At 39.3% G+C, this 20,443-nt stretch overlaps 1 protein-coding gene across 1 annotated transcript; it reads left to right on the top strand.

Annotated features, from left to right (window-relative positions):
- The first annotated feature begins 3,869 nt into the window (after positions 1-3,869).
- LOC131773373 (roundabout homolog 1) lies at positions 3,870-20,234 on the top strand. Its single transcript, XM_059089355.2, has 8 exons — positions 3,870-4,087; positions 12,026-12,367; positions 14,612-14,905; positions 15,424-15,708; positions 16,279-16,614; positions 17,036-17,371; positions 17,849-17,989; positions 19,587-20,234. The coding sequence occupies exons 2-8, from the start codon at positions 12,319-12,321 to the stop codon at positions 20,045-20,047; spliced, it is 1,902 nt and encodes a 633-aa protein (XP_058945338.2). The 5' UTR covers positions 3,870-4,087; positions 12,026-12,318; the 3' UTR covers positions 20,048-20,234.
- Positions 20,235-20,443: the final 209 nt, after the last annotated feature.

The raw sequence follows: 20,443 nt of genomic DNA, 5'->3' as shown, positions 1-20,443 counted from the left end.
TGGCAGGAACGGAGACTGACGTTCCAAAAACTTGCGTGGAGGTCACTGCTATTATCAGAATCACAAAGGTGTTGTATGTCGGGCGAGTCTTGTGAGCCAGCTGACCCTAAAATGTGACTGCAGTCCATTTAAGCAGTCTACGCACATCGGAGTACTCTATAGACTGGGGATCACCGTTTCATCTCGACCCTACCATCGTCTAAATTGCATCGTTCTCACTCTTTGCTCCTTTGCAGTCGTTCCAGTTTTTTTTCGATGTCCTGCAAGGACGCGTTGAGCTCAGTTTGTTGAGATTTTGTTGAAGTTGTTTGTTGTTGTAGTGTTTAAGTCTCCTGCGGCAATCAATTGCTGATGAATGCTCAACAATTTAATCAAGATGGATATGTTATCTGCCGCTCGGGAGGCACATTGAAAAAAATGTGAGCGAGGTTTTCAAAATGCAGTGGCCGAGGGCAGAGTTTTTCACGTTATGGACCGACCCCAAGCCAATAAATAATTCATTTATTTTGTCCCTCTCTTTCTTAAATCACCACAATAGTTGTTGCCTTTTTCCACACGTATAACACGCAGTTGGTTAGTAAATCCGGTAAACTGTGTCGGAGTTCTAACTCACAATTTATCGATTAGATTATAAGAAATATATGTATAAATGTTTTTACTTACATATTGTACATCTTTCTATCAGACCGAAGGAAATCAGTTTCACTTTATTCCTCGAGGCGGTACCAAGAGAATAACCTTACTTTCTGGACAAAATTCAAACTCTTATAGGCTTAAGCACAATACTGATCAATACTTCATATCACTTGACGTACTCTAGCCTCATGAAAATACCATAATTTGAGACTTTCTCTAAAGCTATAAGCCAAATGACTATTCTATAGTTTACAAGGACCTACCTGAAAAATTTATCACAATTGTCCACTGGGGACTATGATAAAATTGAGAGCATGTTTGAATAACTCTATGTTGTCTTGAAGCGCCTTCGTCAAGTTGGGAAAATAAACACATGATCACACATGCCACTCTTTATATTGATTTATTCTCAATTTGTACGCAGCATGAAGAAAATATAAAATATTAGAAAAATATAACAAGCTATAATTAACAAAGGGATCCCTTTTTTATTAAATTGAGATCCAGCCAACAGGATCCTAATTGGATTCACCAACAATTCATCACAATCATTCAGTTCCCGTCAATCGAGATGAAAATGCCTCAAAGCTGTAACAATAGTAAGGTTGATTCAAACAGCTAAATACTCGAATCTTAAGGAGAAATCTCAACGTTTGATAGATTTTTCTTGAGGCAACAGCTGTATCTGTATTATCTTCCCATCAATTTTTATAGTCAATAATTTATCAAGCTCGGAAGGTTTACATGTCTTGTCTTACGAATCTTTGAACGCTCCATGGAAGTTTTTTCCACTTTCTTGGAGCCAGCGAGGAATTTTGTAGAGCGTTGACGTTCAGCGCCAAGCAAGGAAGAGCCTCTAGAGGGGTCGGAACACATTCCTCGGTAGAAAATAATTTTCTTATAAATGGTTATAAATGTTATGCCCTACATCTTCTGGATAATAGTTACATAAATCGGAACAGAGGAAAGAAATTCGTTCATGTATATTAATGCCAATCTTTTTTCAACTAGTCGAGAACACCGGAGACTCTTAACATCAATTTAAAGTGACGTAAATAAATATATGTGAAAAGATAGAGGGGCCGCAGCCAGGATAAAACATCTTATGAAATTTAAAAAACGATCTCTGGCTAAAACTTTTAGAAATACGAGCTTTCGGCTGTTTGCGCTACAGCCTTCAACGGGTAAAATGATAAAAAGGTAAAAAATACTAGGTGTGAAGTACAAAGTAAAAATTAAAAATGTTGATAACTAAGAATGTTTGTTAAAAAGAATGTTGTATTGTCCGGGCAAAGCGTGGCATTCCAAGTTAACTCCCAATGCGGACAACAATTCATGTCCTTTGCCCGGACAATACAACATTTTACTTCCCTATCTCTTTCGAGCGTACAAAGAATACTCGGATTAGAGCAAACCACAGCCATAAACTTTATATAAAAGTAACCAACCTAAACTGCTATAGAAATTCTTTCTTTGTCGGGATAATAAATGCATAAAATAGTCGACCCAGTGAAGATGTACACGTTGGTTCACTGACTCTGTTTAGGTCAACACTGAAGACTTTTGTGGATGTTGAGTAAATTGTAAAATATTTCTTAGTTTAGTAAGAAAATATTTTCACTATTTTTGACCTGGAAACTGATTGATATTGGTGTCCAAAATAAAAAATCGAACACTGGTGTCAAAAACAACCCGAACATTAGTGTCCTAAATAAAAAATCAGCCACTAGGGCCCAAAGCCAAAACTCGGCCACTAGTGTCTAAAAGACAAAAAACGGCCATTAGTGTCCAAGATCCAAAATCGACCAGTTGTGTCCAAAATCCAAAATTGGCCACAACAATCAAAAATCCAAAATAAGCAATTAGTGTCCAGAAATAAAATACAGCAACTAGGGTCCAATTTCCAAAATAGACCACTAGTGTCCGAAATCCAAAATCGGCCAGTAGTGTCCAAACTCTATAATTGGCCACTAGTGTCCAGAAATAAAAATCAGCCACTAGGGTCCAAAACCAAAAATCGGCCACTTGTGTCTAAAATCCAAAAACGGCCACTGGTGTCCGAAATCCAAAATCGACCAGTAATGTCCAAAATCCAGAATCGGTCACTAGTTTCCAAAGTCTATTATTGGCCACTAGAGTCCAGAAATGAAAATCGGCCACTGGTGCCCAAAGTCCAAAGGCGGCCACTAGGGTGAAAAATCCAGATTCGGCTACGAGGGTGAAAAATCCGGAATCGGCCCCTAGGGTACAGAATCCCAAATCGGCCACAAGTGTTCAAAATCCCAAATAAGCCACTAGCGTTCAAACTTTAGAATCGGCCACTAGGGTACAGAATCCGATATCGGCCACTACTATCAAAAATCCAAAATCGGCCACAAGAGTCCAAAATCCCAAATTGGCCACTAGTGTCCGAAATCCAAATTCGGCCACTAGGGCCCAAAATCCCCAATTGGCCACCAGGGTCCAAACTCTGTAATCGGCCATTAGTGTCCAAAATTTAGAATCGGCCACTAGGATTCAAAATCGAAAATCGGCCAGTAGAGTCCAAAATCAGATATGGGCCACTAGTGTCGAAAATCCATAATCGGTCACTAGTGTCCAAAATTTAGAATCGGCCATTACTGTTCAAAATCCAAAATCAGCCACTAGGGTCCAAAATCCAAAATCCAAAATCGGCCACCAGGGTCTAAAATCCAAAACCGGCCACTAAGGTCCAAAATTCAGTATCAGCCACTATGGTCTAAAATCCAAAATTGGCCACTAGGGTCCAAAATCCAAAATCGGCCACTAGGGTCTAAAATCCAAAATTGGCCATTAGGGTCTAAAATCCAAAATCGGCCACAAGGGTCCAAAATCCAGAATCGGCCACTGGGGTCTAAAATCCAAAACTGGCCACGAGGGTCCAAAATCCAAAATCCAAATCTACCACTAATATTTTAAATCCAAAATCGGCCACTAGGGTCAAAAATCCGATATCGGCCGCTAGTCATGAGGAGCTTTGGCCCGAAAAAAATTCGCAGCATGCATTCTACTGAGGCGCTATATTTCTGTCATCGGTGTAGAGAATTACATCAACGTTTGCGGTCGGTAGGTGTCTATGCGGTTACTTAAACCTGTCGATTATAAGTTAAAGTTTCACCTAATAATAAATACTGCATCTATGCTCGAATTTCAATTACGAAAACACAAGAAATCTGGCATTGAAATCACTTGGCGCGCTCTTATTATGGAGGCTGAAGTCTTCGTTCGATCGGCAGAGCTTTTTATAGTTACGGGATCCAATCTCGACCCCAAAAAGTACTGGTATGTGCTAACAAAAAGTTAACGTGTAATCAGGTCGAAAGCTTTTACAAAGAACGAATTGTTTCGTTGATTCCGCGATGACTACAATACGTTCTGTCCCGCCAGCAGGTCTCAAGCGCGCCAACAAAAGCTGTTTGTTCAACGCCAGGTAACCAAACAACATGCATGTTATATCCTCAATTGGTCTCTGTGCCGGACTTATTAGACAGGGAGAGATCCAGCAGATGGATTCGCGAGGTCTCAAAACATAATCTTGTTGTTGATGAGGTAAATCAAATCGCCCTCGACCGTACACTTTAGGCGGGAAATGCCTCCAATCGAAATATCATGGGAAATTGCAATGATGTCAGTCAAGAATAGCCGAGCTTGACAAAGACATTCGGGAACTAGTAAAGGATAATAATTATATAGGTTAATGGTGGATACCTCAACTTTCAGTCAAAAGAAAGAGTCTAGACAAGGAGCGGTCTCCTGATATAAATTAGTGTGAATTCAATTTTTCGTGCCCTCTTGGGCAGTGTTTACTTGAGGATTACCTTAAATCTCTTCCATACCCTCTTGGGTAGTGTATACCTGAGGGTTACTTTAATCTCTTGCACACTCTCTTCGGTAGTGTATACCTGAGGATTAATTTTTGATATCTTCTATACCCTCTTGGGTAGTGTATACCTGAGGGTTATGTTTAATCTCTTGCATACCCTCTTGGGTAGTGTATACCTGAGGGTTATTTTTAATCTCTTCTATACCCTCTTGGGTAGTGTATATCTGGGGTTTATTTTTAATCTCTTCTGTACACTCTTGGGTAGTGTATACCTGAGGGTTATTTTTAATCTCTTGCATACCCTCTTGGGTAGTGTATACCTGAGGGTTATTTTTAATCTCTTCTGTACCCTCTTGGGTAGTGTATACCTGAGGGTTATTTTTAATCTCTTGCATACCCTCTTGGGTAGTGTATACCTGAAGGTTATTTTTAATCTCTTCTGTACCCTCTTGGGTAGTGTATACCTGAGAGTTTTTTTTTTAATCACTTCTATACCTTCTTGGGTAGTGTATACCTGAGGTTTATTTTTAATCTCTTGCATATCCTCTTGAGTAGTGTATACCTGAGGGTTATTTTTAATCTCTTCTATATCCTCTTGGGTAGTGTATACCTGAGGGTTATTTTTAATCTCTTGCCTACCCTCTTGGGTAGTGTATACCTGAGGGTTATTTTTAATCTCTTCTGTATCCTCTTGGGTAGTGTATACCTGAGGGTTATTCTTAATCTGTCCTATACCCTCTTGGGTGGTGTATACCTGAGGGTTATTTTTAATCTCTTGCATACCCTCTTGGGTAGTGTATACCTGAGGGTTATTTTTAATCTCTTCTGTACCCTCTTGGGTAGTGTATACCTGAGGGTTATTCTTAATCTGTCCTATACCCTCTTGGGTAGTGTATACCTGAGGGTTATTCTTAATCTGTCCTATACCCTCTTGGGTAGTGTATACCTGAGGGTTATTTTTAATCTCTTGCATACCCTCTTGGGTAGTGTATACCCGAGGGTTATTTTTAATCTCTTCTGTACCCTCTTGGGTAGTGTATACCTGAGGGTTATTCCTAATCTGTCCTATACCCTCTTAGGTAGTGTTTACCTGAGGGTTATTTTTAATCTCTTGCATACGCTCTTGGGTAGTGTATACCTGAGGGTTATTCTTAATCTGTCCTATACCCTCTTGGGTAGTGTATACCTGAGGGTTATTTTTAATCTCTTCTATACCCTCTTGGGTAGTGTATACTTGAGGGTTATTTTTAATCTCTTCTATACCCTCTTGGGTAGTGTTTACCTGAGGCTTATTTTTAATCTCTTCTATACCCTCTTAGGTAGTGTTTACCTGAGGGTTATTTTTAATCTCTTCTATACCCTCTTGGGTATCATATACCTGAAGCTTATTCTTAACCTCTCCTCAGCATACCCTCTTGAGGGTTATTTTTTTAATCTCTTCTATACCCTCTTGGGTAGTGTTTACCTGAGGCTTATTTTTAATCTCTTCTATACCCTCTTAGGTAGTGTATACCTGAGGGTTATTTTTAATCTCTTCTATACCCTCTTGGGTAGTGTATACCTGAGGGTTATTTCTAATCTCCTCTATACCCTCTTGGGTAGCGTATACCTGAGGGTTATTTCTAACCTTTTCTTATCCCTCCTAACTCGGCATTCGTGTAAGACGATATTCATACGTGTGAATTTGTTCCCGATGACCTAAAATGCAATAACGATGTTTTAGACCAGCTTCTCCCCTGTTACAGTCGATTTTGACAAGACTGATGTCTTCGGAAAAGCTGAAAACACCGTTCCAAACTGAAACCTTCGCACATAAAAGGTCATTATAGGAATAACTGCATTGCACCGAAGCTTGTTGACCGAACGAGGAGATCATCAGTTGAAAGCGATGTGTATTTTCTGGATTATCTAATCAACACAGTTTCTGGACTTTAAAAGTTAAAAATCATGACCTGTATAAAGAGGGGTTTGTCGGAGTAAACCTTACAGAGGCCTAGGTCTTCGATCATGGAGGTGAAATCAGCTTTACCGGTGCCGCTTTTTAGGCTTTTTTTGAGTTTCTTCTCTTTACGTGTTTTAAATTGTTCCTGTTGTATGTTTCTGTAACATTTGGTCAGGAATATTCGTGAACCTTGTGTTAACGATTTACTGTTGTCTTCTTTAAGACATGTATTGTCTCTACAGAGAAAATAAGCTTAGCGTACTTCCCTTTAAGTTTTTTCGAATTAGACCCGTTAAGTTTGTATGAGACATTTCCCTGGACTCTTGTTTCTGGAAATGAGTGAACAAAGTAGAGTTGTATCTTGAAAATGATTAGAAATGTAATCATCGGAAGTTGCGGTTTTCTCCATTCCATTCGAGGGGAGCATAATTACATTTTTTGAAGCGATTATCGGATGTCCTGGAATGTTTAGCGAACACCTCATGCCACCAATAGGCGTCGAACCTTGGCTTGAATACTTATGCAAATTAGCTGACTGCACATTCAGTGTGCAGCCAGCTAATTTGCATAAACTTTTTTCCGACGCAAAGCTCGTCGTGCCAAAATCCCACATCGGCCAATAGGGTCCAAACCCTATAATAGGCCACTAGTGTCCAAAATCCAGAATCCTAAATCTGTCACTAGTGTTTAAAACCCAAAATCGGCCACTAGGCTATTACTGTCCAAATTCCAAAATCAGCCACTAGGGTCCAAAATCCGATATCGACCGCTAGTGTCCAAAGTCCCAAATCCGCAACTAGTGGCCAAAATCCAGAATCGGCCACTAGGGTTATCTGTCACTAGTGCTTAAAACCCAAAATCGGCCACTAGGGTCCAAAATTAAAAATCGACCATTAATGTTCAAAATCCAAAATCAGCCACAAGGGTCCAAAATCCGATACCGGCCGCTAGTGTTCAAAATCCAAAATCGGCCACTATGGTCCAAACTCTATAATCGGCCACTAGAGTCCAGAAATGAAAATTGGCCATTAGTATCCAAAATCCAAGACCGGCCATAAGGGTCCAAAATCCCAAATCGGCCACAAGGGTCCAGAATACAAAATCTGCCACTAGTGTTTAAAATCCAAAATCAGCCACAAGGGTCCATAATCCCAATTCGGCCACTAGGGTCCAAACTCTATAAGCGGCACCTAGAGTCCAGAAATGAAATTGGCCATTAGTGTCCAAAATCCAAACCGGCCACTAGGGTCCGAAATCCCAAATCGGCCATTAGGGTCTAAAATCCAAAATCTTTCACTAGTGTTCGTAATCTAAAATCAGCTAGTTGTGTCCAAAATCCAGAATCGGCCGCTAGTGTCCAATATCCAAAATCGCCCAAAAATGTCTAAAATCCAAAATCGGGTTCAAGAGTCCAAAATCCCAAATCGGGCACTAGTGTCCGAAATCCAAAATCGGCCAGTTGTGCCCAAAATCCAGAATCGGCCATTAGAGCCAAAAATGAAAATCGGTCACAAGGTATCCGAAATGCATAATCGGTCACTAGTGCCCAAAATCTATAATTGACCACAAGTGCCCAAGTCCATAATCGTCCACTAGAGTCCAGAATTCAAAATTGGCCACTATTGTTCAAAAATCAAACATCAGACGCTAGTGTCCAAAATTAATAATCGGACATGGATTATCTAAATTCAAAAACGGATATTTGTGCCTAAAATCAATAATCGTAATAACGGAAGTACGTAGATCTGAAAACGAAGATTAGGAGGTCTCAAGATCTGACTAGGTGTTAGTGACGTGCGGTTGGCTTGGCTAGGATCGTTTTCCAGTTTCTGCCGAGCTGCTTCTAAAGCTACGTCGATCGGAACGTTGGTAAACAACGATTCTACGTAGAAGGACATCATGATCTCGCTTTCTTGAATCCACAAAGTGGGCTGAGTTGGGCCCTGTAAAATCTGAGTTACATGTTATTGGCGATAATACATTAGCTCGATAAGCGGACAAATCATATGCGAAGGTGTTCACGCATGACGCAATCGGTCTATTTAGATATTTCTGCAAGGAAAGTTCTCTCTCTTTTTTTAATTATTTTAAAATGTTTATCGTCTTTTGTAGTGTCGCGGCGAGAACTGAAAATAGTGCGCTAGTGGCTATAGGCCAAAAATCACGAATGTCGAGCTTAATTATAGGATGCTTCGAGTAAAACAACAATTAGCACCGAGAAAAATCGGGTCAAATTTGGGTCAAGTTCTGAATTCTATTGTTATGTACCATCACTCACTTACTCACCCATCCCCGTAATATAGTGGATTCGCCTCCTATTATCTAGGGGGCAGTAGTTACAAAAGTTATATCTTCGGTTTTACTGAGCATTATTCGCTGATTTAACGGTGATATGCTCTCTTTTTAAAAGAAAAACTTTTTCCTCTAAATTTTCACGACGCTCCGATCACACTTATCCTGATATTTTTACAAGGAAAAGTTTTGTTTTGAATCACACGCCATGTTTGTGAGATGTTTATCGTCTTCTGTAGAGTCACGACAGGAACTGAAAAAAATTGCGTCTCCCATTTTTTAAGGCACAAACTAAGTTGTTTCGGGGGCTTCCTTCTCTCTTTAGTGTATGCTGCCCCCAATAATCTCTAGTGCAAATGTCGATCAACGAAGATACTCAGAAATAAACAATACGTGACATCGAGTCAAAATCGGGTGAAGTTCGGCATTATATTGTTACTTACCATCGCTCAGTTCGATGACATATGCGGTTTTGCCTCCCCTGAGAGGCAGTAGCCACAAAAATTGAAAAGCCTCTGTGTCATTTGTGAGTTGTTTAGATGGTAAAGTATCAATCAGTGTGGGTTGGTCCCTTAAGCAGGGTCACTAGGTCGAGAATACGAAGCTACGAATTCGAGCATAATAAAATAGAAGATGGACTCTCGAATCAAAGAATTTGCTTTTGGAGGGTGACTATAAGAGGGTTGGACCTCGAGACAAGATTGCTTTTCTTGATTGGCTTGCGTGTGTGTGTGTGTGTGTGCGTGCGTGTGTGTGTGTGTGTGTGTGTGTACATAAGCATCGATAGAATCTCTGGGAAAAGTTTGATTGTCATCGCTGGCATTTGTCCAAGTTGATTCCTTTTGATCGCAAAATGAAACTCCCTTGGAGATGCGGTTCTTCTAAGCTCATGTTACAAATATCTAATGTGCGTGGGCAGCAAGTTTCATCGCGTCTTCTCGTTTTATCATAAGTGGAGGTCTCAGAATTCTTTCCCAGAGAAAAAAAGAGTGATTGTGTACAAATCTTACTAGCACTGTCTGTCGGCAACTTTGATATTAATATGATGTGTTTTTCCATCCCACTTTCTCTTAGTTTAGGTCGCGTGTTCACTTAAAGTAAAAAAGCAAATTAGACACATTTTAAAGTGCAAGAATTTTAAATCTCCCCGAAAAACCCACTAAAGTGAATTATCATCTAACAATGGATTTCAAATAAAAGGAACAGAGAAAAAAGAAAAGAAGATTAGGAATTTTTTTCTTAACTTTTATTTATAAAATTTTGGCCTTTGTTGGTTGAGAAGGCGGGTTTTAAGATGAAAAATGAAATCCTTTTTTTCCCCTATGTCAACCAATTTATTACAGAAATGTTAAAGATAATCGAGGATACGTGCTCGAAAAAAATTGCTTTCTCTAAATCTCAAACCATGAAGGGCCAAAAGAGTCTATATTTGTCAATATTTGTAACGTAATTTCTGGCCTGTCCTCCTTCTTTCACAAGATCACGACATTTTTTATGGTCGAGTTCCTCGAAATCAGTCGAGTAATTTCTTGAAGTGGGTGTTACTTTAACCTCCTCCCGCTGCTCTACCAGTTCTTCAAATCCGTTCAACTCGGGTTAAGGAAAATTGGAACACAAAACCATGTTTCCCTATCAGCCACGCATCTGTTGCGTGGAGGTTTAACAAAAACAGGGTATACAAGTTATTAACAAACTCTTAGCGGCTTGTAGTGTTCCTGAGTTAATGGCGCCTTCTCCAATTTGTCTATTCTTTTGAGTGAAAAGGCGTCCTTTAAGCGTAAACCATACAATTGAAATACCGGAAACATCGCCCTCAGCCGAAACCGCTCGACTAGCAGACCATTTGTGTTAATGACTTCCCAGAAATCATAAAACGAAAACGAAAGAAGTGCGTGACCGATCTGATCCAATCAAATGACCGGTACAATTTCGAAAATTTAAAACTTGTTGTGGGAGAAATAATAATCAATGACTTTGGAGAATATCATTCATTTAAAAAGCGAAGGGATTAATTCAAGAGCAAAACCAACTTAAGAGAGGGTGAATGTTTTAAATAAGAATATATGGCGAGCCATTTTGTTAAACTGCACAAAATATATACTATTAATGTGGATATTTTCTTCATCCATACCTTCAGTTAGTTTTTCATGTTCTCTAAATTGTCCTTTAAATGAAAGAGAAACTCTAATATTGTTTTAATTTGCAAGGGTAACCATACAATAAAATGATGTTAAGCCCCGCAGAATCGAACGAATATGGCTGAAGAAAAAATAAATCTCGAATCGGATTTCAACTGGCAAACGTCATAGGACAAATTCACCTTTTATTTTCATGAAACACAAACTTTGCCGTTGCTACAAACAGCTTGCCAATACATTGGACCTTTTAGTCCAAATCTGTTCCACTATTGTCTCATGTTGGCGTCATTTGCAAAGCGCAGTTTGTTAGCGTCGCACGGTCAACTATTTGCACTATTTTTCCACACTGAAATTGCAACCAGTTCTAACATGAATATGCTTTCAGCAACCTAAGAGAAAAGCTTTCGAGATATCAAATGTCTTCTGCATTTTCGTCGCCACAGCGTAAAGTGACAACGCGTCGCCAAAAAGGTAAAAACTTGCTCAAGGTATTGTTCCCTCGTTAGGAATACTTTTTCTCAAGGCAATTGTGCTATTTCTGCGGGGGTCGTATTAAAAATGACCGCAGCCAAAGACCCGGATATCGATAAAACTTTCGAAGGAGGCTATAAAATTTTAGTCACGTAGACAAAGCGATGTTTAAGAGTGAAATTTCTCCCATGCTTATAGAAAAAAAAAACGGAAGTTCTTTCTTCAATAATGTGGCGTACATTTATTTTATACAGAATTGCCTCAGGAAGGTACAACTGTTTTCCTTTTTATTATCATTATATTTTGATATACTTTCTTCTTCTTTACTTTTTTCCGTTTATTTTCTTTATTTTTTTTTGTTTGCGTGGAAAGTGCGCAATCTTTTCTGGCCTTTTTTAATTTCGAACTAATTTGTTAAGGTGGTGGATAAAACGCTTTATACTAGTTCTCGGAAACCAAGAAATCTTTATCATGTTTGCGTAGGACAGATAATATTATCTTTTATATTCTTCTGTAAATAGTCTTAGCAGTGTTCCAGAACATCAGGCTTCTCATTTCAGATCAAAATAGTAAAACATATAGAAATTTACTATATGCCATTTTGCCAGTTTATGATATATATGCAATTTTTAATTTCTCTTGTATTTTAAAATCCTTGCAGACACAATTAACATAGGGGTGTTTTTCTTTTTCGCAATGTAGGGTGAGACTGGAGATAAATTACTCATTGGGGCAGGTGTTGCCGACGAAAGTTTACCCGCCAATTTTAACAGCATGAGAACAAACGTCGTTTGCGTGGAAATTATTGCACCGTTTCTACCTTAAATTTGTGGATTGTTTTGTCTCAATAAGACACTTGTATGGGCGATATTAAACCTCTAATGTAGATCGCGTGGTTTTAATCCGGAGTATAAAAATCATGACTCCATTCGGAAATCCTCAACTTGAATGTATGGAGTTGAAATCGCTACATTCAGTCAAACTACAGAGCGATCATGTATTTTGGGGCTACTGCTATCCTCTGCGCGGTCCTTTTGTCTTCAAGTGAGTATCTTTCCTGAATTTCAGCCTTTTTACAATTATTCCATTTCTATTTTTATATTCTTCTTTTTGCACGTAAATATGAATTGAACTTTTTTCTCCCTGGAGACCAAACTATTTTTAAAGCGATGTCATCTATGATTCAAAGGAAGACATTGGATTTATGTACACCAAAGTACTGTTGAGCTAGTGAGGAGACAAACCGAAGAAAATGGCTTACATTATTAGGCACAAATCTTCAGTTTTCTTCCTGTTTTCACCGATATATAAATTTTAGTTCCTATTTTCTCTTCCGTTTGAAATAATCATTTTCTTTCGCTTGCATGAGGCAGACTAAGCAACTCTTTTCCCTTGAGTCAAATACATTTTGATCCTGCAACCTCTTCATTCTAGAAAATGCAGATACCTTTATCGTGGATTTCATGTCAATAGCATTGTCACGTATATAAACAAACAAGTATCTTTTGATTCTAAAAACTGTTCAATAACCACCGAACTCGAAATTGTCGACAATCTATAATTGGCCTCTACAAATAGTTTTCAAAATACATGCAAATTGGTTGATAAATCTTTCGTTTACCTAAAAAGCATAAAGTATACACAGCACAATTGATTGAAAAAATGTATACTTGCTATTATTGAAGAAGAAAAACCCAAAACAAGAAAAGGAAAATCATTGATGTCTTCTGAAGTGCCAATTTTGTCTTTTTATGATACGCTATAAAAAACAAGTATGTTAATTTTTTTTTATTTTCCTTAAACGAAAAGCCCATGACGCATTCGCAATTGAAAGTCACTTGAATACAAAAAGCTAATAAAATTATTGATAACCAAGATAAAGGAAAATTGCCCCAGGGATAAACATTGAACCAGGTCAATACTTAAAATATATTCTTGCCTTTCCGCTAATAGGTTGCTTGAATAATTCTGTTGGCAGAACTTAGAGCTTAATTTTCCCTTTTAAACAGCGGCTTTCAGTCGGCAGAAAATTGTCAGATATCTGACCAGAATTTGTGCGTATCTAAAAATAATATATGTGCAGTGGGAAAAAATATAAATATTGCATAAATTGTAACTCGTGAACGTGCGTGCGGTTGGGAATCGCTCTATGATAGAGGACCACGTTGGTAATAAACATCTTGAATTCACGAATGGGACTAGTTCGAGAGCTGTGGTCAACGAGTTTGCTTAAAAATCTTGAAAGGTGTCTAATGTGTCTTTCGACCGAGACGAAAGACCACCTCAAACCAGTCACGAAGGTTTTTCTTTTCATTTTTTTTTTTTTCATCATGGAAAACATGTCTGAACGTGTGATTTTATCCACAATCCACACAGACAAAAAAAATTTCCACAATCGTAAAAGTGATGATAATTGTCACCAGACACAACGGAAATATCCAGAAGTTTTTTTTAACATCTAAGCCAATGGGGCTACGGAGAAATGCTGGTTACATTACATTGCATAATATATATTCTGATAGAACTTGTAGAATAAACAAGTATTTCTGCAAAATTCACTCAGCCTGGGCATAATTTCAAAATATGCCAGAATCCGTCGAGGAGTGATATCATCTTTGAGTGTTCAGACGCTTAAATTACGATTCAAACAGTCAGCGAATTAGGGAACAACCTTTAAAAAGCTATTAATGTAGTTTTTATTTCTTTGATGCGCTCCTTATCCAACTCCGCTTTAAAAAATAGCATTTTACATCATATTTGAATTGTGAACAAATTTGAATTTGTTCAAGTTGTGCTGTTTTAATGAGTTTCTTTTTCCCCCAAAAGTCGTAAGGGGAACCCAAGTTACAAACAGTCGGGGGCGTTATGTTTTTCTCCATATTTCCACTTGCGATTCCCAATAAAGTGCTCCTTTCTAGCTTTAACGATAGTGCCGTTGGCACTACATAAGATGAGTGATCATTATTTTCCTACGTTTTAGTTTATCCAGTTTGTTCTGTAAATATTACGGAATGAACATATTAAGTCATAAGTCATGGATTTTATTGTACAACGTACCAATTCATGCAAGTGTTCATTCAAGTAACAAACTCAGCACTAACTTGAACCTCTGCCGATGCCAAACTGAAATCGTTCCTATTACAGAACGTAGAGCACTGATTTCACAGTACACGGTTTGCCATGAATCCTGTGTGCATGGATACTTCAACTTTACAGACAATTCCATGTTGTAGAATAATTTTTGGGAAAGAGAAATCTATAATACAACAATTGTTGTTTAACTCTTAGGTTTTTCTGGAACTTATGGCATTTCAACCAGGATACAAGTTCATCCGATGAACACAGGCTTTGATCCGGGAGATAACCTTACTTTGACTTGCCTAACAGGGCAAAAAGGCCCCGTTGACGTAATCGACTGGTACAAAGATGGCCAGCTTCTCAACAGCAGTGGGCATTCAAACTCCTCCTGTTGCGCAGAAATATCCTTGATAAACATTACCAAGGAGGATGCAGGGAAGTATGAATGTGAAGTCAGGAAAAATGACGAATATGACAAGGGTGTCTTCCAGCTTCATTTAAACTGTAACTAAATGCAACATGTTCAAAATACTTCAACATTAAAGTAGTAGCTGCTTGTCTAGGCGCGAAGGAAATGGACCAAGAACTGACTCTGAGAAACAAACAAAAAAAAAACCTTTCAATTTATATTTAGGAAAGAAACAAATAAACACTCTCTCTAAAGAGGTTAACCATAAGGATAAGGGTTAAATGATTATTATCCCAGTTTCTACTATCTAATCCATCAGGCACCCATTTCCAAATCAAAAAAATTATTCAAGGGGGTAAGCTTCTCAAAAATGTGATTCTGCGTCGGTAGGGGTAATACAAGATTATTTGGTTTTATCAACTGTAAAATGGCCATCGTTTTCACGGTAACATTTCAAGCCCCTCCTCAGAGCGAATATAGCAATTGTAGGTTATTTCTTGTCCCTATATCAAAATGTTGACCCGGTTATAGGTTATTTGTCTATAAATTTATCCTTTAAATTTATCTTTTAAATCTAATTTTGTTTTTTTCTGTCATACGCGTACGTGTCAAGCTGCCCCCAGAATACTACCGTTGATAAAGCTAGTGGAAATCGAAGAAGGGGATGACAGACGGATCATATGCCAAGCCGAAGGATGGCCCACACCCTCCATCAAATGGAAACGGGACACAGAAGAAATTTCAGAGAGCGACGATTTCAGTACATGGAAATATCCGAATAAAAACCAAGTGATGTTAAGGATCAAATCAGCTAAAAGTCTTCACCAGGGGGATTACACGTGTGAGGCTATGAATGCATTTGGTAAAGCAAGCGAAACCGTATCGGTCGTTATTGAAGGTAAGTGTGACCGATTGGAGAGCCAGCTGTAGAAGCGATTTCTTGCTTGAATTATTGACCAATTCAGTGACTGGCTGACTGACTGACAGCTTGACCCACTGTCTGACTGACTGACCGACTGACCAACTGACTGACTGACTGACCGACCAAATAACCGACTGACCGACTAACCAACCTACCTAACCGACTGACTGGCCGGCTGACAGACCGACCGACCAATCGACTGACTGTCCAACCGACCTAGCGAAGGACGGACCGACCGACAGACCAACAGACCGACTGACCGGCTGACGGACGGACGGACGGACTGAATGAATGGCTGATTGAGTCCTGAGTGACGTGTTGGAGGACTTACTGACTGAATCACTGAATCTGCGATCGGTGTCATAGCGGTGAATATTTACCGAGCTGCGCAGCTAGCCACCTCCACTTTGGTGAATAGTTGTTACTTATTGATACTCTTTCCATTTTCAAGGAATTTTCACCGTCCAAAAGAGGAACTGCAAGCATATTTCGAAGTACCTATTAAGGCTTTTGCACTCCAAAAATCCTTTTTTTTTTCTTTTTCAGAATCAGAACCGCCGCGAGTCGGTCGAAACCCTGAGATCATAGCTCATCCTCGCTACACGATCGCCTCCAAAGGCTCAAATGTCACTTTAAAGTGTGACGTCATGTATGTTCGCTCGTATTTAGCTGATTGGTATTGGCTACTCAACGGCACGGAATTTACACCGGGACGAGAACGGAGTCGTTATAAAGAAGACACATTTCATTTCGACTACAACTTTACGATGGTGCTTCACATTCTAAATGTTTCTGAAAGAGATGAAGGGCTCTACGAATGTCTAGTGTTTGGTTTAGTGGAAACCAAAAGTCCTTTCATGACCTTGACGATTGATGAAAAAGGTAAGTCTGTCTTTGTAATACTTTACATTATACAGCTGACTCCGCGATGGAGCAAGGTAAAGCGAATCCTGTATTTTGATGACAAACACAAGTGGGCAAGAATGGGTCATCTTGCCGCTTTCTTCGCAAAAGAGACGCCGGGACGTAATGGTTGGTGCTCCAACTTCGAGGCCTGGGTGGGCAATTTTCTTGTGCACTTGCTTCTCTGCGATGCAATTAGGCCGCGGTTATTCGAAGGCCTTTTATAACACTATCCACTGGATCAGTCGTTATCCGGTGGATAACACGATACGTTTTGTTAACATTTATCCGCTGGATAGTTCTTTATCTGTTAGATAACGTTATCTACCCTTTAAATAACTGTGCCTAGGAGGATAGATAGGTACTGGTATAATATAACAGTTCATGCCCTCTTTTCCAGATAACGTTCAAAACATTTCGACCAAATGGGAAACAATGTATGTGGCTCTCAACACCCAGGTACAACTCAAATGCACATCCATGTACCAAGCTTTCATTGAGGTGGGAATGTTTTGGATGTTTCAAGGCGACAAATTGAATCAATCAGATCCACGCTACAAAACATACACGCTCGGGATTGCGGACAGCTCGGAGACCAAACGGAAAAGGGAGGAGATGATCCTGCTCATTAGTAATGTGTCTGAGTCTGATTTTGGTAATTACACTTGTGCATTGAGTACTTCCCTTGGAATATCTACGGAGGAGATTGTCCTTGTGGAAGCAAAACAAGAAATTGGTACAGTAAAAGTCTCATAATTTTGAGAGTGTCGCGCATAGTTGATTAGGTCTCTAGTATGGAGGGCCATTGCGATTGAGGTGTTCTATATTAACATGCCTTTGCTGTGGAGCGGTTTCGTAGGCTACCCCCTCTCTATCTTACTCCAGAAGACTCGCGCCACTCTGTTAACCAATCAAATCAAAACTAAAACCAATCACAACTTGCTCACTCGCGTTTTCCCGCGCTTTAGACAATTTGCTTGTTTTTAATTTGGGTTTCGATTGGCTCTGAGGTATTTTCCTTTCTTCTGATTGGAATAAAATCAATCGAAAAGTGCTCTCATAATGATAAGATAATATCTCATATAAACTCGTCTTTAATCCTGAAACAGTGACCGGCAAACTAAGCCTTTCGCTATGCCCCTCTTTTTGAACTTAATTAGTTTGAGCTGTGATTTAATATTGAATGCAAAGTTGTACTGCTTGCATTTCGTAGGGTTTTCATCATCGGATGACAGCTCTTCCCCCGTGTGGATCATCCTCTTCCCTGTTGTTGCTGGGGGAATTCTCTTGACTTTGATTACATTGGTTCCTCTTCGCAAGATGATAAAGAAGAGGCAAGAGTGGAAACTGCAAGGTTTGACGTTATATCCTCAATAGTTCATAACTGAAAACTAATCCCTATTGACCACAGGCCAATAAAGGATCCGAAATGGAAATGTCCGATGAAAACTAACATCATAAATCACTAATATTGTGACTGAGGTAACGCCTTATCTGTGCGCCTTCAACGAAAGGGCATTTAGAAATTTATGAATTTAGTTAGTACTGAAAGTAGTACTTTGTAACTTGTCTGATAGAGATCCTGTCTTTGTTAATATGGCTTACTTCATAGGTTTATGTTACTTAAGTAAAATGTCAGCGTTCATTAAAGCACCACTTCAAGAGCAAAGTGTATTTAGTAATATAAGAAGTAAGGTTTGTGTTTGAGCAAGTTACCGAGGGGTTTCATGAAAGGGGATTATGTGCACTACTGAAATAGGTGTCCTTGGAAGAGTATTAGTTTTCATTCAGCTGCTATCAGTAAGCCGCTTCACAAAGCTCGAGTAAGGTACCGGCCCCAGAGTTAGTGAGTCTGAAGGGGGAACGCGTTGGCGAGGAAAGAGCGTGGAAAGAGTGAGGAAAGAGTGCGCTTGAACTAAAGAATGAAGGAAAAAGGAGGGAATAGCAAAGGAAGTAATTGAGAGTACGAGTAACGAGCGAGGTACGAGTAACGAGCGAGGTACGAGTGTGGAAATGTACCGTGAGAAACAAACAAGGAAAAGGAGTAATGAATGACGAAAGGTCAAAGTACAGTTAGGACCGAAAGAAGAACGAGTTAGAAAAGATTAGAAATCGACACAGGCACAAACAAAGAAAGCCAAGTGAGAAAGAAAGAACGGATGTATAGTGCAGAATGAACAAAATTCTACTAAAAGAAGAGAAAGTCAACGAAGGATAGAGACACGGGTGGAGAAAGAGTCTTAACTCAGCAACTTCCGTGGTGCGAGGAATTAGCGAGCAGGGATGAAGAAATACCAGCATACGAAAAAAGACTGACTTTGATCTCAGTATACATTGGACAACAAGGTAAGAGGGAGAGTCAGAACGATCGAGTGAGACCGAAAGGGAAATGCGCGCGATTGGAATGAACAGAAAGATAGGTAACAGTGTGTGGTGAGCGGAAAGGAGAAATAGAGAAGGAGGCTCGAAAGAGCAGACTGAGGGGAAGTGAGGGTAAAAGTGATACGCCAATAGCCGCTTGTGAAATTTTCAATTGAGTGTCGAAAGGAATCCGTGATTAAATTGGTCTTGCTGTTCCAGAAAACTCGCGCCAATCTCTCAATGAATCAGACGTGAAACTATAAACAATCACGACTTTATTTCTCACTTTGAGATCTCTATGGCTTTTAAATATATCTTCTTTTCTTCCGATTGATCGTTGTATTTACTTGGGCTGAGTTTAAAGACTCTCAACTAAAAAGCATTATAAATTATCGTCAACAGCTGTATTTCCAAAGAAATAGTGAGCGCTTAGTTGGCATCAGTGTACCTAGTTTGTGGGGTTTTGTTACCAATGGTTTCTTAATGAGGGTTTGAATACTCAAATGTCTAAAAATAAGTGAAGGGCATCAATATACCGCGGATCCACAATCTTTCCAAGAATTAGACTGCCGACTACATTTGTTTTACAGGAAAATCTTGTGACGGACAGTTCAAATACGACGTTTTTGTGACATTCAGCAACAAGGACCGTCAGTGGGTGGCGGACAATATAATTCCCCTTCTGGAGGGGAACCAAATTAAATACTGCATCCACAGTAGGGACTTTGAACTGGGGAGGCCTCTAACGGACAACATGGCGGAGAGTGTCTACTCCAGCCGCAATGTACTGGCGGTGATGTCCAAGAACTACTTGGACAGCAAGTTCTGCAAGGGAGAACTCGAAATGGCGCTGTATCGAAGTAAAATTGCTCATGAAGGTTCCCTGTTGGTCGTTAGAATTGACGGGATAAGGAAAAAAAAGTTGCCCAAAGCATTAAGGGAACAGACATTTGTGGATTATCACAGTGATAAGGACCGCAGCAGTTGGGAAAAGAAACTGCTACGATTACTTGTTGAAACTGAGCAAAATCGATACATCACTAAACTTTGAGGCTAGATTTTACTGTTTCGATACCGCGCAGTCATGAAGTTTTGAAAGTCGTTGATTTCTATAACATTTAGCTACCAAACAACGCACTTTTCACGCAAAATAAACACGCGCTGTAGTTTGTGTCAACATGCGGCACTTAGCAGTTGATTAGAGGAACGGCATAAAACTCAAGAGGATTTTATGTTGATAAAATAGATTTAATAGGTATTCTGGTTCTTAATATAATCAAAACTATAGATTAGTCTTACTTTACAATACAAGAGATACGAAAATACTTGAATTCTTTAACATCAAAGCGAGTACGTCGTAAATTCATGTATTTCAAACAAGCCTTCGCAAATTGATAATTGGTAACCAAGAATAAACTTTCGAACATTTGAAAAAAAACAATTGTCC

This window comes from Pocillopora verrucosa, chromosome 10 (genome assembly GCF_036669915.1).
Source record: "Pocillopora verrucosa isolate sample1 chromosome 10, ASM3666991v2, whole genome shotgun sequence".
Taxonomy (NCBI): domain Eukaryota; kingdom Metazoa; phylum Cnidaria; class Anthozoa; order Scleractinia; family Pocilloporidae; genus Pocillopora; species Pocillopora verrucosa.
This window is presented reverse-complemented; position numbering and strand designations above follow the sequence as displayed.

What these genes read in the sequence shown, in the direction of transcription:
- LOC131773373 (XM_059089355.2), top strand. Translation starts at nt 12,319, where the DNA reads ATGTATTTTGGGGCTACTGCTATCCTCTGCGCGGTCCTTTTGTCTTCA. An exon ending in CGTATCGGTCGTTATTGAAG is followed by an intron (nt 15,709 to 16,278) that starts GTAAGTGTGACC and finishes TTTCTTTTTCAG; the next exon opens with AATCAGAACCGCCGCGAGTC. An exon ending in GGAAGCAAAACAAGAAATTG is followed by an intron (nt 17,372 to 17,848) that starts GTACAGTAAAAG and finishes TGCATTTCGTAG; the next exon opens with GGTTTTCATCATCGGATGAC.